General features: G+C 32.9%; 2 protein-coding genes across 4 annotated transcripts in view; one reads left to right on the top strand and one right to left on the bottom strand.

Moving 5' to 3' along the window:
• LOC114326239 (serine/arginine repetitive matrix protein 2) overlaps positions 1–2,940 on the bottom strand; it is a 78,696-nt gene extending 75,756 nt beyond the window's left edge. For 2 of the 3 annotated variants that reach the window (XM_028274538.1, XM_028274541.1), the window contains exons 1-2: positions 2,682–2,940; positions 1,894–2,253 (exon numbers count right to left, since the gene is read on the bottom strand). In XM_028274538.1, coding sequence (XP_028130339.1) covers positions 1,894–2,248 — 355 coding nt within the window. In that variant the 5' untranslated portion in view covers positions 2,249–2,253; positions 2,682–2,940. Of the gene's footprint in view, positions 1–1,893; positions 2,254–2,379; positions 2,634–2,681 lie in introns of those variants that run through there. The other variant, XM_028274539.2, reaches the window with a different exon arrangement.
• A 1,130-nt stretch (positions 2,941–4,070) lies between these two features.
• The window catches only part of LOC114326238 (UBA-like domain-containing protein 2), a 95,298-nt gene continuing 82,298 nt past the window's right edge, over positions 4,071–17,070 (top strand). The window contains exon 1 of the mRNA XM_028274537.2: positions 4,071–4,332. Within this exon, the coding sequence (XP_028130338.1) occupies positions 4,222–4,332 (111 nt within the window). The 5' untranslated portion in view covers positions 4,071–4,221. The remainder of the gene's footprint in view (positions 4,333–17,070) is intronic.

Raw genomic sequence — 17,070 nt, 5'->3', positions numbered from 1 at the left:
ACTACTATCGGATCTAAAGAACAATCAAAATCTCAAAGTTGTTCTGAAGCTATTTCCTTGTGGCATTTTTATAATTAACTATTTAGATGAGAAATAAGACACAATTAAATTGAAAAAAAAATTTTTATTAACGTTTCGATGCCCAAATCGGGTGTCGTCAAAATGACCCTATATTTATGAAGCAGGTTCAAGAGAAATCATTGCACTGACCCTATATTTATAATGAGGCAGGTTCAAGAGAAATCATTAGAAAAGTTTTCAAGATGACGGACAATGAACAAACACCGAAAGATGGTCCGCCTGATATTAGTTCAAAAATGAAGTGTTGTATAACAAAAGATCCGGCAGTTAGTGTTTGCATCAACTGTTATGGAATATTTCACAAAAGTTGTTTAAAAAGACTAAGTAATTTAGTAGTAATAAGTGAAAATAAAGTAAAGTGCTGCAATGGCTCGTCTGTGCTGAATGTCGAAGTATATAAGCTACAAAAGACTCATTAGAGACTGAAAACAGGTATTTGAAACAACTTGTTGAATTCCAAGATAAAAACAATATACTACAAATAAATAATCAGTTATTGTTGGATAAAATTAGGTATATGGAAAACGAAAAACATAAATCAGATCCAAAAAAAGTGAAATGAACGAGAATTCAAATAAGAAATCCCAAAAAAATTATAGAAAAACCATAGACAACAACGATAAAAACGGCAAGACCAGCCTCAGTCTGCAATCCAAACATATTCAAACTGTGCAAGACGAAACATCAACCTCGAAAACCACCGCACTTGTAAACCAACCATTAAACAAAAATGTATTTGAACAACTAAAAGAAAACGAAGTACAGCTCAACAGATAGGTCAAATGGACTCCTAGAGCAGGGGTGGCAACTCCTAAAACCGCTTGGTTTTATATTGGCAAAATCCGAAATAAAGATTCAACATGAGAAATGTGGCAGAAATGGCTGGAAGACGATAATAAAGGTTTTACATTCACTGTAGAAAAATTGAATAATGTTGGGAAATATTCATTATTCAAAATTGGCGCACTGTTCCAATTGTACACTAAGATGAGCAATGAAAATTACTGGCCACCCGGGGTAACTTTTCGTAGATTTAACTTTGCTAAAATGCCTGAACTGAGATCAAACATTTTTAGGTGAATGACGAAGTACGAGATGACTTCATTACCTCTGAAATCACGAAAAATAATAAAACTGTAAATATTTTTTATGAAAATATTCGAGGACTACGATCAAAAGCTCAAATTTTACATTACTGGAGGCACAATGAAAAACAGCGAGAGTCATGTCTATACAAAAAGAAGGAGAAGAAGAAAACAACAAAGAAAATATTACAATGAAAGCTGATAGGAAAACAAAAAAATGAGGAAGAAACAGACTGATATGGTTAAATGACGTGGAAGATGACCTGAAAACTATGAATGTAAACCAATGGAGGAGAAAGAGAGAATTGAAGCACATAGCCAAACAGGCAAAGACCCATCCTTGGTTATGATGCCAAAAAAAAAAGAAGTAATCAATTAAATAAGAGTAAAATAATAATACAGTACAACCTGCCACATCCGGACCTATCATATCCGGACAGTACTGCTGTCTGGATCTACCGAAATCTACTGAGAGAGGCAGTCTCATCCCGACCGAAAGAACTAAAAGATGGCAAACTAATGTATTATACAATCTATAAAACGTGTCTATCGACGAAAGTTATTGACAGTGTTGATTACTGGAATGTACGAAGGAGAAAACGTTTCAGAGACTATAAAAGAAGTGGTCTTGATATCCAGATTTTTTCATACCTGGATCAGTCTGTCCTCACATTGATCAGGATACGGCAGGTTCTACTGTATTAAATATCCAATTAAAGGTTCTTACCTTGTTTTTCTTTAGATCTTACTTTAGGTGATCTTGGATTGGGAGATTGACTTCTTGGTGCAGCTGATACCTCATTCGGAGACCTACTCCTACTAGAACGAGAATCAGGTGATCTACTTTTATTAGATCTAGATTGAAGCCTATCTGCTTCTGGAGAGGGTGGTCTACTTCTACTCCCAGCAGAACTTTGTGAAGAAGCAGAATGAGCCCTGCTACCAGCACTGGATGACCTTGATGAAGATCTGGATTTGTAGGAGTCTCTACCAGCAGATTTTTTGCTAGCACGACTGATTCTTCCTTGATCATCTTCGCTTCCACTTCCAGAGGAAGCCTCCCGAGAATCTTCGGAATCCATGGGGACTGAGAACATAAAAAGGTTATATTAACAATAAGAAATCTCCAAATGATTAGCCGATCTCACTGGGACAGTTGTTAACACTTCGGGTAAACCTAATTCTTTTGAGACCGTTGTTACTGCTGTCTTACCTTGGGATCAAAGTAGTCAAATCCTTCATTACCATAAAGGCACTGTTGGGATATAACATTTTGCTTCTTCAATAAATACATTTTTATTCCAAACTACTAACTTATTTGACTTAAACCCGGACTTTTACTTCGAGACTCACAACACAAACTACTAGAAGTCTTTCGCGATATTATACTTAATACGAACTATTGAAATATTAACCATGTACTCCCATCATCTAACTGTAATTACAAATTAACACAATCTTTGGGAGAAAAGAAACTGTTATTACCACTTTTCCCTTCACGGACTTAACTCTTACCTTATTTACTTAGCAATACTCCAGATGGATATAGTTTTCTCTTGTTTGGTATTTATTATCGAAAAATGAAACCACTCATATGAAGTTCAGACAAATGGAGGGTTACGGAAAAAAGACATGAGACATGGCGTTGTCGCTTGTCGCAACTAAAGCCACGTTGTCACGTTGCCGGTTTAGTCATTCATAAAATTCATTAAATATTCGAAATGTCAATACATAAAATTTTGAAAAACATTATTTTATCCAAAGAACTTACAAAACAAATTCCGTTTCTTATTATTTTTAGAAGTTTATTCAATTATAATAGTTTTAACGTAGTAAGTATTAAGCCAAAAATAAAAACTTGAGTTTAAAATGATTTGCTGTGATGTTATAGAATAATTCATAAGTTTGACAACACCGATTTATCCCCTGTATGGGCAATGTTGTCATGTGCAACTCCTAGATTGGTTTTATTTTTTAATTCAATATAGGTATTACTTGGTACACAAATTATACGTTTTTACTACAATATAAACTTTATTGTGTTACTTAACTATACATACTATCAATTAAATTTTGTAGATGACAAGTAAAATTGGCCAGATTTCATTTACTTCTGTCATTTTATACTATGATCCAATTAAAATATTTTCATTTTTAAATAGTCTATAACTGGTTGCATACCTAATCCACTAAAATCAAGAGACAAACTATTTTTTGGCTTCCTCTTTAAATACAATTTTAAAATTATATCATTGTTTCACTCCTGTACTTTATAATAAACATAGGTAAAATAATCGTCAATAAAAGTTTTTAAAATTTACCTATTCGCAACTTAATAGGCTCTAGAGAGAAATTAAGGGGCGCCTCCAGAGTCATTTTAGAGAGTTTTTAGTCATTTTTTTAAAAATTGCGTATTTTTGGGCGCCATAAATGTTTTGTAGACAGGCGCTACCACGTGTTGGCGCAGCAATGGAAATAAGCCCTTTAATATTGTACCTTTAATATTGAACAAGTTTATCATAAACCGATAAATTTATAAATTGGTATATAAATATTATAAACCTGGAAGTACAATTCAGAAAAAGCCGATTCAGTATATTTTCCTATTTTCCATGTTCTTATATTAGAAAGTGTCTATTAATTGAATAATGTAAAAAAATATTGACAAACATATTTTTACTGTTTATAATAAATTCCAAGATATTAAAATGTTAGAGATATCACTTCTTTCTCTTTCTTACAGCTATAAAATAAACACTCAATGAACAATGAATTCAGAATTGTAGTGCTTTTTTAGTTTCAGGTTTCATATTTATTTGCAGATTATCAGAAAAACATTATAAATATGACAACATTCTACCAGTCATTTGCGCGAGTTCGCATATGCTTGACGTCATTCATAAATACTTGTTGCCTTGAGAAAGAGAGGGACAAAAGCAGTCCAAGAAAAAGAAAGACTGACGTAGTGCCGTAGTGAAGTGGAGAGTGGAGTAGTGGAGTGCTTGTATATTTCAAAACGAGTGTAGTCTATTCCGGTCTTTACAAGATTTTTAAAATGGATGCCCCTTTAAGAGAACAAGTAATGATAAATCAATTTGTTGTAGCAGCAGGTTGTGCACACGATCAAGCTAAACAGATATTACAATCAGCGCATTGGCAATTTGAGGTAAATATCTAGAAATTGTAAACAAACATTGTATGAGAATTAAAATGGCGGATGTTATGTGTTTAATAACACCCTCCCCCTTGCGTCGTCCTTCCGTCTGTGCTCCCTGTCCGTGGCCGTTTATTGACTGTTTTGCTTTTCAAGGTCATGCTGTGTTGGAATATAAACATTGGATTATTTTGTATTTTTATTTTGGTTTTTGATATAGGTACTCTAGCGCTATTTAAATAAATCTGGCGCTTCTAAATTTATAGTTGAGTAGGTTGACATATTTCTCAAGCATTTTGTCTGAATGTTTTGATGATTACTGGCTTATCTCTATACTTACCTACATTTTCCATTGTATGTACATCCATAGTAGCTTTAAGGTGCATGAACTTACTGATGATGTAACAAAGCCTTATTTTAGGAATATCGGGGGGAAATAACGCAGCTTTACCGGCATATAAATATAGTAAAAATCGATTATGTTTTTATACAGTGGTATTTGTTGCATTGCCATTCTAAGAAGAATAATGTTAATATTTAATAATACCTTTCTAGGTATAAATAGAAATGTTATTTTACTAAAAGTGGTATTTTCCTTTGTTAGTCATGATTATTGGAATTATTTACTTGTTGACATCCAATAGAATACTTGATGTGTTTACAATCCAGTGACTGAACTGAGTACCATCACCATAAGCAGATAATAATTAATGACATTTTAAAATAATTTGACTGTTCTACTGGAATATGATATTTTTGACAATTACAGTCAACTCCCGTTTATCCGCGAGCGGTTTATCCGTGGGGCGGATTATCCGAGACTCTGTAGAAGCTTTTTTTAATATTGTTTTTACCCTCAAATATTGTTATTCTCAAAAAAACCCTCTAAAAAAGTCGATTTTTTTGTCGAAAAACTTTTATTTTCAAGCGTGAATAACTTAAAAAATATTAAAAATGAATAACCATTTTCAATGTCGTTGCAACACGAAACTACAGCCGCGCGATATTCTAGTCCAATCAGAGAGTGCCGCAAGCACCTCTACCGGTTCGTGACCCGTGACCGGGACGTGAATTATATATTGTAAAATTCCCTCATCTTCCTTAGTCTCGGCATCCGTATGACTTGCAAATTGTAGAAGCCTCGGAGGTGTAACCAGAGAACGTTCCCATTGTTTCCATTCTGGTGGGATGTAGAGTAGCATTATGTTGCTTTATATGCCATTAGAGTGAAAACTTAGACTTTTGATAGCAGTTGCTGCTAGGGCATCTATGCCATTTCGTTCGTTGCGATCCGTGACTGCACGCCGGGGTTTGTTTTGGTTGGATCAGGGAGAGCAGCATATGTGCCTCCTGATGAGAGACTAATAAGTTTCGAAACCGATAGAGGAGCTTGCGGCACTCTCTGATTGGACAAGAATATCATGCGGCTGTAGTTTCGTGTTGCAACGACATTGAAAATGGTTATTCATTTTTGATGTACTTTACTCTGTTTGGAGTACAAAGGGAACTATTCTCGTTGGAACTTTACCGCGCCAAGCAGATGGGACGTGAATTATATATTGTAAAATTCCCTCATCTTCCTTAGTCTCAGCATCCGTATGGCTTGCAAATTGTAGAAGCCTCGGAGGTGTAACCAGAGAAGGTTCCCATTGTTTTCATTCTGGTGGGATGTAGAGTAGCATTATGTTGCTTTATATGCCATTAGAGTGAAAACTTAGACTTTCGAAAAATATTAGTTTTACGAAGAAAATGTAAAGACATTTTTTTCTTAGAATCACCTTTTCCATCGAATTACATGGTTAAAATGTAATAAAAAAATCCCACCCCCGAGATGGGATGGCAACCACCCCCAAGGTTTTAGCGTATGATAGAGGTATGATATAGAAAATGATCCTTGGACTATTCCCTACCTTCTGTGAAAATTTCAAGTAAATTCATGCTGGACGAAAAAATTGCGAGCCAAAATGCTTCATTTCCTCAATCGACTATTGGGGCCGACCGACCGGCTCTGTCCCGTCATACAGCTGACCGATATAATAACTTTTATTTATATTTGATTTATAATGTGTGTACTGATTTTCAGCCTTAGTAAATGGATTTAATTACCTTCGTAGGAAAGCAACTTTGATACCCTCTCAGTAACCCCTGTTCACGTTTTGCTTGACTGACCGCAGTATGTTTCTCTACACACTCACAGTAATCAACTGTGAAAAATCTAGCTTTAGTAAATTCAAAGAGATTTTTCAGCGCTGCCTTTTGGTCTAATAACAATATAAATCACCTAAATTACAAACATTTTTTTACAAATTGTCTACAATTGTATTCGGAGTTCGGAAGCACACAGCAACAAATTGAAGTATATTCTATTTCCATTCAGAATGATTCTATTCAGTGGAGAATGCCTAACAAAGTTGCAGCGATGAAATTTAATTGCAAAATTTTGAGATGATCTAGTGACTTTGGAGGGAACATTAAAATCAATTAGAGACAGTAGATCATTGCAATTTATTTTAGAATTCAATAGTTTATGTAGAAACAAAACATCAGCATAAATCCGTCTAGAATCTAGAAGATAGCTTAGGAAGGTTTAATGTATTTCTAATTTCTGAGTAGGAATGGTCACTTAAAGGTTTATGTATGGGCTATTCCACGAATATACAACTGTCTTGGATTATCGTGACAACGCATATTTTAGTGTGTAACATAAGAAGTACGAAAGTAAATGGCTCTAATAATTGTTCCAATAAACAACAATGTATTTTGCAATTTACTTTCGTTCTTCATAATATGCACAGTAACATATTCGTTGTCGAGATCATCCACAACAGACGTATGTTTGTGGAATAGGGTATAATTTAAAACTTAAATACCTAATGAATTTATTTTGAACTTTTTCAAGCTTGGCTATATGGACTTCATAAGTGGGTGGCCAAACAACTCAGCAATACTCAAGAACAGATCTAACTAGGGAAATATAAATCAGTGTGATAGAATTAATGTTATGCAAACATCTAGAAGTTCTGATAATGAAGCCTAACATTTTAAATGCCTAGTTATTCACATAATCAAAATGAGCACAAAAATTTAGTTTGGAATCTAATTGAACACCTAGATCTCACAGTTGATACAGCCTTCAGTTGTTCTTCATCTAGTTTGTAATTATAAAAGAGGCTGTTAATTCTACAGAAACTAATAACGTGACATTTTCCAACCTTAATGCTCAGTTGGTTCAATTTGCACCATGCAAATAATTTTATTAATATCAATTTGAAGTATTTCACAATTTGAGATGGATTCGATAATTCTAAAGATTTTTAAATCGTCAGCATGTAGCAGAAATTTAGAGTTAATTTGAGATTTAATGTCATTAACAAATGTATTAAAAGGGAAAGGCCCTAAGTGGCTTCCTTGTGGAACACCAGATGTTACGGAAATTTCACTAGATTGAAAGGAAAGTGTTTTATCTTAACAAACTGTATTCTGCTAGTTAGGTAACTACACAGCCAGTTATACAGATTGCCTGTAAATCCAATAGCTTTAAGCTTGTTACACAATAATTTATGATTAACGATGTCAAATGCTATAGAGAAATCTGTATAAATAGTATCTACCTTTAGTCTCCCTTCCAAAGCATCATATATGTATTGTGTGAAAAGTAAGAGATTTGTCGAAGTTGATCTACCTGGAAGAAAACCATGTTGCTCTTCAATTAGTACATTGCATAAAGGTGTTTTAATAGAGTCGCATATTATATTCTCTAGAATTTTAGGAATAGAAGAAAGAATTTTTATTGGTCTGTAGTTAGCTATATTACTCCTTTTACCTGATTTATGAATAGGAACAATAAAACTAGATTTCCACAAACTTGGACAAATACCTGAATCAAGAGAAAGAGAAAACAGAAACAGAAAATATTGACAATAATACTGCCGTCCTAAGAAAGAAGGCAGTATCTCCACAAATGTAAGTTTCGAGATAATGCAGATTTTAATAAACGGGGCTGAGCCACCATGAAAATATTTATGGATTTCAGAATTGTTTAACTGCGTTATAGTTCCTTTTCATATCATTGGATAAGTTTATTGTTTTATAAGATATTTTTATAAATCTTAATGAAAATGGCGGTTACTGCTTTTAAACAAGGTATGTTATTACACACTTGCTTAAAAGTAGTAAAAATAGTCAAGCAGTTGCTAGATTAAAAAGCAGTAGGTATCTCCATTTTTTTTCTGTAGGAGGTACTGCTTTTTAGGCTTGTATAAGATACTTACTGCCTTTTAACTAAGTAATGTCTAACAACAAGTTGAGTTACTGCAATTTTAATAGTCTACCAGACCAAGGAATGAAGGCTTACGGCTTTCTAACTTTGTTAGGTATATTAATAATTGTATAATAACCCATATAAAAGAGCAAACTCGAAAATTGTAAAAATTGGAGATACTGCCTTCTTGCTTAGGACGGCAGAATACCGTACAACAGACAGATAGTGACAAATATCTGGGACACGAGATAAAAATAAGCAGAGACAATCAAACATATGAAATACACAGGCGAATAGGTCTTACATGGGCAGCATTTGTCAAACTAAGCCATAATATTCTAAAAAGTTCAATTCCCATGTGTCCCAAGCGAAAGGTTTATAACCAATGTGTTTTGCCTTATATGGACTTTAATCCTGATGCAAAAATCCACAAATAAACTCAAAACACAGCGAGCCATGGAATGTGGAATGCTGAATGTGAGCCTTCTAAACCACATAACAAACTAACAAATCAGGCAAAGATCAGGAGTTCCAGACGTTGTCGAAAGAGCTACGACACTTAAGTGGAACTGGGGAGGGCATTTAGCTAGAACACAAGATGGATGGTGGACACAACGAATCATGGAATGGAGGCCCAGAAACAATAGAAACAATAAAAGAAGCACAGGACGACCACCAACTAGATGGACCGACGATATAAAAAGAGTAGCGGCAAACCAGCTACACGTGGTCCAGTGTAGACAACTGTGGAAAGAACTGAGAGAGGCCTATGTCCAGCAGTGGATGCGATTGGCTGATTGATGATGATGATGATGTGTGTGTGCAACTAACCACTAATAAATGTATGATGTATAAACATACTACTCAATTTAGGGGAACTACAGAAGTCATTTTCTATGAAGTGTATAAAGATGGAGCATAAAGTTATAAAAAAATTACATGTTGGGTCTGGTGAGACCTGTGAGAACCATTAGGGGTGGGTATATTTCAAGTTTGTTGTATCTTTTATTTTTTTTCAAAATTTGCAGAGAAATTAAGAATATTTTTATTATAGAAAAGGTATAAGTATTTATAAGGTTTCAATTTTATCAATAAAATCTTACTAGGTTATAGTCTATCTTTATGATCAAGAGAGTATTATAGCATAATTTTTATGTATATAATTATGCTATAATACTGTCTCGGTCATGAAGATAGACTATATATAATATTGTATGTATTTTCAAATGGGATGGTCCTGACAAATCTCACCAGTCCACTGGAAGGTTAAAAATAAGTTGCATTTAAAACTGTTTTTTTAATATTAACAATATGTTTTGTGGAGTATGTTGTTTATTTATTTATGTATTCACCTATTTTAAAAAATAATTATATTAAAAATCAAGGTGAACAGATAAAGATATCTAAGCTAAGTACTTGGTATACAAAATGTTTTATTAGTATGTTTACAACTAATTTCAGACTACAATAGAGCTCCTGAACATTATTTGGGAATTTATTGTTTTGATTAGTGTCCTCTCTCTCTAGTTCCATCCCCCCTTGTGGAGTATTGGGTGGTTCTGTGTTTCTTGGCCAAAAGTGTAAAATTGCTGACTGATTGACATCTTCTTTCTTGTTTATTCTCTGGATAAACTGTGTATTAGTTCCTTTCATTCTCTTCTATTTCACTGTCTTTGACCTGTTTTCTGGTTCTCTGAATAATATTTGGTCCTCAAAGAGATGAATTGACAGGAGAGTGGAGACAGTGCTGTAATGCTGACTTGATGACTCTGTATGGTACTGAAAACATCGTCAGACATATAAAAACTAACCGGATAAGATGGGTAGGTCTAGTGTTGGAAAATTCTCGAGAATGAAAAATCAGAGAATATTCTCGATTTGGAGAATTTTCTGAGAATGCACCCTATGACGCACTTAGGGATATTGTTGAAGATGAAATGGTGTATTAAAAATCATGAAATTATATACAAAATTATGCGACTAAAGAACAGTGTTCTTTATATACACTCACCGACACAAAATTCCGTCACCCAAAATTTTTGATTAAGTTTGAAAATTTTATATCTTTATTATTTGTACTCCGATTTTTAAGATTCTTGCACCAGTTTGTAGATACATGTATTGATATCGTTCGGTATTATTCCGGTAACACAAAAATTTTGCTTGCATTGCATTATACGGGGTGAATGGAAGCGTTGTATTTTCTCATAACTTTAAAACATTCTGTGGAAAAATGGAAGAGCTGATTTTGTTTCATAGTCCTGTCATATTATCCCGGAGGCATCACTAAAATTTTGTTTTTTGAATTATCCGAATATCTTTTTTATTGTAAGAGCTGTACCATGTTTTGTAAATAAAAACACTGATTGACTCATAAAATCGAGGTTGTATTGATAAGATTAGAATGGCCCGCATGCAGCCCAGATCTCAATCCTATTGAGGATTTATGGGATGAATTAAAAAAAGCTATTCGCCGTCATCCTAGGCCTCCAGAAAATTTGGTACTGTATGGCCCTGGTAGAGCAATATCGGGCTATTCTTCAGGCGAGGATAACACATCTGTATTCGAGGCCAAACAGATTGCGAGCAATCGGTGCTGCAACAGGTGGACATACCCGCTATTGAATTGTTTTGTTCTTAATTTTTTTTGTTTTGTTTAGTTTAGTGCATTTGATTAAAAAAAAAAATCCTTCAAAGCTGTGTTTTTATTTACAGCTCTTACAAGAAAAGAAATATTCGGATAATTCAAAAAACAAAACCTTAGTGATACCTCCAGGATAATACAAAAAAAGTTTGAAAAAAAATAAGCCCTCTAATTTTTCCACAGAATTTTTTAAAGTTAGGAGAAAATACAACGCTTCCTTTCACCCCCGTATAATGCCATCTAAGCAAAATTTTTTTGCTCCCGGGTTAAAAAGCATTGGAGACGAAATTTGGCTCCCACGCCCTTAATTGTATTTATCTTAGCAATACATCTTCTATTTGGTTGTCTTTTGAATTTTTCACCTACTTTCTTATAATATATGCCAATAAACTGCACAGTGCATTTCATACGTCTATTAAACATTTCCATTCTTGTATAGGTTCATAAATTTTTATGTCTGTCAGTGACATGTATTGGTATAAATTAAGAAAACAACAGTTACATTGTTTATTGTTATTATTTTTATGTCTGTTATTAGTACATGTTGACCTTGAGTTCTAATAAAGACTACTGAAACCAGATAAATATTTACTAAAATTTAACACAACTCCAAACAAATACCAACATTTTCCTTCAATGAAGTACATAATTTGCACATAACCTGAATTTGGTTGAAAATTTGGTGACTTCAGGAAGAGAAAATTTTTGAAACAATTGGCATTAATTACACAGTATAATCTCTTTTGCGCTTGACATCATGATACTATTTACCACACATACATAATATGTAAAAACGGGACTATCAAGGTCTATTAGGTAGTTTAATCCATTAAGACTTTCTGTATTTGATTGACTTCAGGATTTTTCATTTATAGTACTATTTGTTGTATCGTGATTATTTGTGCTTAAATTGTACAAACTGTCTGATTAATTGAGTCTAATGCACATAAAATTATAGAATGTAATAATTATTTCAAATAAAACGAGGTTAATGATAGATGCTGACATGTTTAGTAACTAGGTAAAGTGACTGATTACAGCTTAGTTCTGAGATTTAATTCATGTATGTATTACCTATACACGAATAAAAAACCGCTAAACGCCGTAAAAATGAGTGGCGCATACAATATTCCAGCTACAAAAGATCTGATATGAATATTACGTGGCGCGAAAATGTATTTTCATTTTGATGCAAAACAAAATTTTAGTTTTATTTTAAAAGATTTTTCCATAATATTTGCTCAATTTGAAGTAAAACGCGCCACATAAGAGTAACTTTGATACAGTTTGAATTTTGAAACTCTTTTGTGGCGCGTTTACTTCAAAAGCAAATATTATGGAAAAATCTTTTAAAATAAAACTAGAATTTTGTTTTGCATCAAAATGAAAATACATTTTCGCGTCACGTAATATTCATATCAGATCTTTTGTAGCTGGAATATTGTATGCGCCACTTATTGTTACGGAGTTTAGCGTGAACAAAAATATTACAAATCAGCTTCAATTATGGCTATCGGTACATATGTAATTCGCAAATATTTTACGGGTATCCCTACTTTTTCTGTCTTTACACGGCAAATTACGTGTAGTAAAATTCACACTGGTATGGACATGTAAGCATTATTAGAATGTCATTCTACTTGACAATGTCATCATTAACTTTAAAGAGATGGCTTTTGAATGTTCTTGGATAACTGTTATTTGTATAATTGCAAATTATTAATTCAGTTAATAAGTGATAATTTTTTCACCAACTATTGTAGCAAAACAATGAATCACCGGCCGCAAGTAGCACCTCGAGACGTAAGCCGAGAAAATTCTGGTAGAAGCACGATATACGTGAAATCGACGCGCGGTATATGTGGAAGGTCACACCATAGCTAGGTGGCGAAGTCTGGAATGATCGAGTATAACGTTATTTGCTATTTAATGGGAGCGCGCTTTTATTTGAGTTTAGTGTATACAGTGGCGGCTGGTCCTATGAGGCAGGTGAGGCAGTGCCTCACCAGTATATCAATCGACTATTTACGTTATTTCGTTATTTCATCATCAATCCTTTAAATACAATTTAACTGTTTGAAATTTGCTAAATAACTTTATTTTCGTTATTTCATCATCAATAATTCTTTAAATACAATTTAACTTTTTGAAATTTGCTAAATATTCAATTTTTATTATAAAACTTTTTTTATTAACTTTATTTTTATGATAAAAAAAATAAGTACGGCCCTGACCCGTTCTTCATAACACACCGATACCTACTCTACTCAAATTATATAGCCGAGGCACTGCCTCTGATGGTACCTTGTCTAGCATATTACGAAGCCGACGGAGATCGGCCGGCAGCATGACAGAATAATTTTTGGAAGCGGGATTAAGTATCCTTTCAGAGGCAGGCAAAAATATGCCTCTAGCGTGGTTTTGCAGTTTTAGGTAGTTTGTTAGAGCAGTTTGTTCTAGTTACGTGTACTTACTATTAGTATAAGGGATACAATAGATGTTTAGAATATGTTATTATGCTCTGACTGGCTAAAAGCCATTTGCCAATGTCAATTAAATAAATAAATTAATAAAAAAATTAGAAATTATGATTTCTTTCATAATAATTCATTTACTTTTAAGAGGATCGGTACGTATTTTCCGCTGTAATGCTATTCAAATGGGGATTCATTTTTTTCGAATCCTGAGAAAACTAATAAGTATTTTTGAAAAATTTAAACGCAGAATGAAAGATTACGTTATTAGCGAGGGCCAAAAGTCCCTGAGAACTTCTATAATGTTTATTTTAATAAGTTACAGGGGTGAAAAACTAAGAGAAAATTTAGTGTGATTTTTAATTTCAAATATATCATTCAAAATAAACTTTTTATTTATTCTAAGGGACTTTCGGCCCTCGGTAATAATTTAGTCTTTCATTCTGCGTTTAAATTTTTCAAAAATATTTATTGGTTTTTTCAGGATTTGAAAAAAATGAACACAATGCCGTGGTAATATTTTCCAAATCTATCTTTGTCTTACAACGCACTCAGCCGAATATAATATTGTCAGCATATATTGTCAGTCAGACACTGACAATCAGTGACAATTTTAAATATTTGACATTGCGTCGGGAATATGTTGAGTTATTGATTAAATATTATTGATATAATATAGTGTATTTGATAAATACTTGATTTAAGACGTGAACTTAATAAAAAGTTATTTATTGTGTATTATTTGTGGAAGATCCAAGCAGAGAATACATCAGGATAATATATTCTGTGATCCAAGTATTTTGTTGTTAAAGATGTTCAAAATTGTAACCGTTCCATAACAATATATTATTAAAAAATCACTTTAACACTTTTCCTCTTTTCTCGATTGAGTATTAGTCTTTGTTGTACAAATAAATTATTACAATCACTGAATACATAGTTAGTGAAAAAATTATCACATTTATTAACTGAATTAATAATTTGCAATTCTAAAAATAACAGTTATCCAAGAACATTCAAAACCAATCTCTTTAAATTAATGATGACATTTTCAAGTAGAATGACATTCTAGTAATGTTTACATATCCATACCAGTGTAAATTTTAGTACACGTAATTTGCCGTGTAAAGACAGAAAAAGTAGGGATACACGTAAAATATTTGCGAATTATGTACCCATAGCCTTAAGTACGCTGTTTATAAAATAAATAAAAAACCAAAGAAATAAAATTTAACCCTTAGTATATTTAACCATTGATTAATAAGTACAGGAATATTTATAATCAATGATTTAACATAAAAAACAATCTTGTAATATAACCGTAATTTGCTTACTTGCTTGTTTCTATTTCCGTATATTCAATACATTTACAATATAATAAAATTGGTTCTAAAATGAAATTATCACGTGTTTGCAGATATATTGTTTGCGTACCATAATTTCATTTTGACAAGTGATTAATAATAACAGAATCAGTCAACGACCAAACCAGAATGATCCTAAGGGGGGCTACAACTGGTGGGCCTCTGGGGGTATACCCCCAAGCGCCCCCCAGTTACGCCACTGGAATCAGTTGTCCGTTGTTGTCATGTAGTATATAATGTAAATTTTGCTTAATATGGCTGTTCAAGTGTTCAACGCTGATGAGCCAACGACGAAACATCTGATTCATGCTGTTTTGATATGTGGTATCATATTAATTATTATTTTTAGCTGAAAAAACAGCTACTATGAGTATGAACCTGTTAGAGACTTAGATCTTTCGTAGCTATTCTTTTGCGAATAAAATTGTTATTTAATATCGTTTGCAAGCCTTAAAATAAATACGGTGCCGTTCTGTGACGTTATGACGTCACAAAATTGACCTTCCGGCTATTAAAGAAAATCTAACCATAATAATAATAATCCTCAAGTGTAGTGTGCCTCACCATCTTGTACTATCACGAGCCGCCCCTGAGTGTATAATATAAATTCGTCTGTAACTTGTATAAATAAATTCGTATAAACGAACCGAGAGTATTATTTTAACAGTAGTCACGTTATACTATGTATTCAGTGATATAAACTGAAAAACTAAACTAAACAAAAACTAATACTGAATCGAGAAAAGAGGAAAAGTGTTAAAGTGATTTTTTAATAATATTGTTACTATGGAACGCTTACAATTTTGAACATCTTTTACAAAAAAATACTTGGATCACAATATATCCTGATGTATTCTCTGCTTGGATCTTCCAGAAATAATAAACAATAAATAACTTTTTATTAAGTTCACGTCTTAAATTAGTTATTTATCAAATACACTCTCAATATTATTTAACTCAAAATATTCCCGATGCCATGTCAAATAATTAAAACTGTCACTGTGTCTTGTCATCATATTCTATTGACTCAGTGCGTTGTATGACAAAGATAGCGAATGTTCGATTAGGAAAATATCACCACGGACATGGTGTCCATGTTTCCAATCCTGAAAAAATTAATAAATATTTTAAAAAAATTTAAACGCAGAACGAAAGACTAAATTATTATCGAGGGCCAAAAGTCCCTTAGAATAAATAAATGTTTCCCATTGTTTTTATTCTGGTGGGATGTAGAATAGCATTATGTTGTTTTATATGCTATTAGAGTGAAAACTTATTCTTTTTAATAAATAAATAGTTTCTTTTGAATGAGATATTTGAAATTAAAGATCACACTACATTTTCTCTTAGTTTTTCACCCCTGTAATTTATTGAAATAAACATTATAGAAGTTTTCAGGGACTTTGGGCCCTCGGTAAGAACATAATGTTTCATTCTGCGTTTAAATTTTTCAAAAATACTTATTAGTTTTCTCAGGATTCGAAAAAATGATTCCCCATTTGAATAGTATGTAGACGATCCGGTCATCATAGCAGAGACAAGGATAATATTTATAAAAGTAATTGAAAAATTAGGTAAAGAAGCACAGAGGATACAACTGGAGATGCCCAACACGAAACAAAGTATGTGACGATAGGGAGAGACGACCCAGCAACATAGAAATATCTAATTACACAGGCCTATAAGTTTGAAACAGTATCCACCTTCAGTTACCTTGGAATGACAATAGGAAAATCTGCCAAAGGGAGTTGTCAACAGAGGAAAGGAATTTGAAAGTCAAGAATGCACATGAAATGAATAAAAATCTGCAAAAAATCAAGACTAACAAAAAACAAAAGTAAACCTATGTAAGATCTCAACAAGATCTTCTGTTACACACGGAATTCTGAAATTCAGTTACGTTGATATCCACAATATTTTAGGGGCCCTGTGGTATTTTTCCCGTTGATTTAAAGCCTATCTAATATAACTGTATTTGTCTTTCTATTTCCTAAACTAATAAATAAG

This window comes from Diabrotica virgifera, chromosome 7 (assembly GCF_917563875.1).
Source record: "Diabrotica virgifera virgifera chromosome 7, PGI_DIABVI_V3a".
In the NCBI taxonomy this organism is placed as follows: domain Eukaryota; kingdom Metazoa; phylum Arthropoda; class Insecta; order Coleoptera; family Chrysomelidae; genus Diabrotica; species Diabrotica virgifera.
This window is presented reverse-complemented; position numbering and strand designations above follow the sequence as displayed.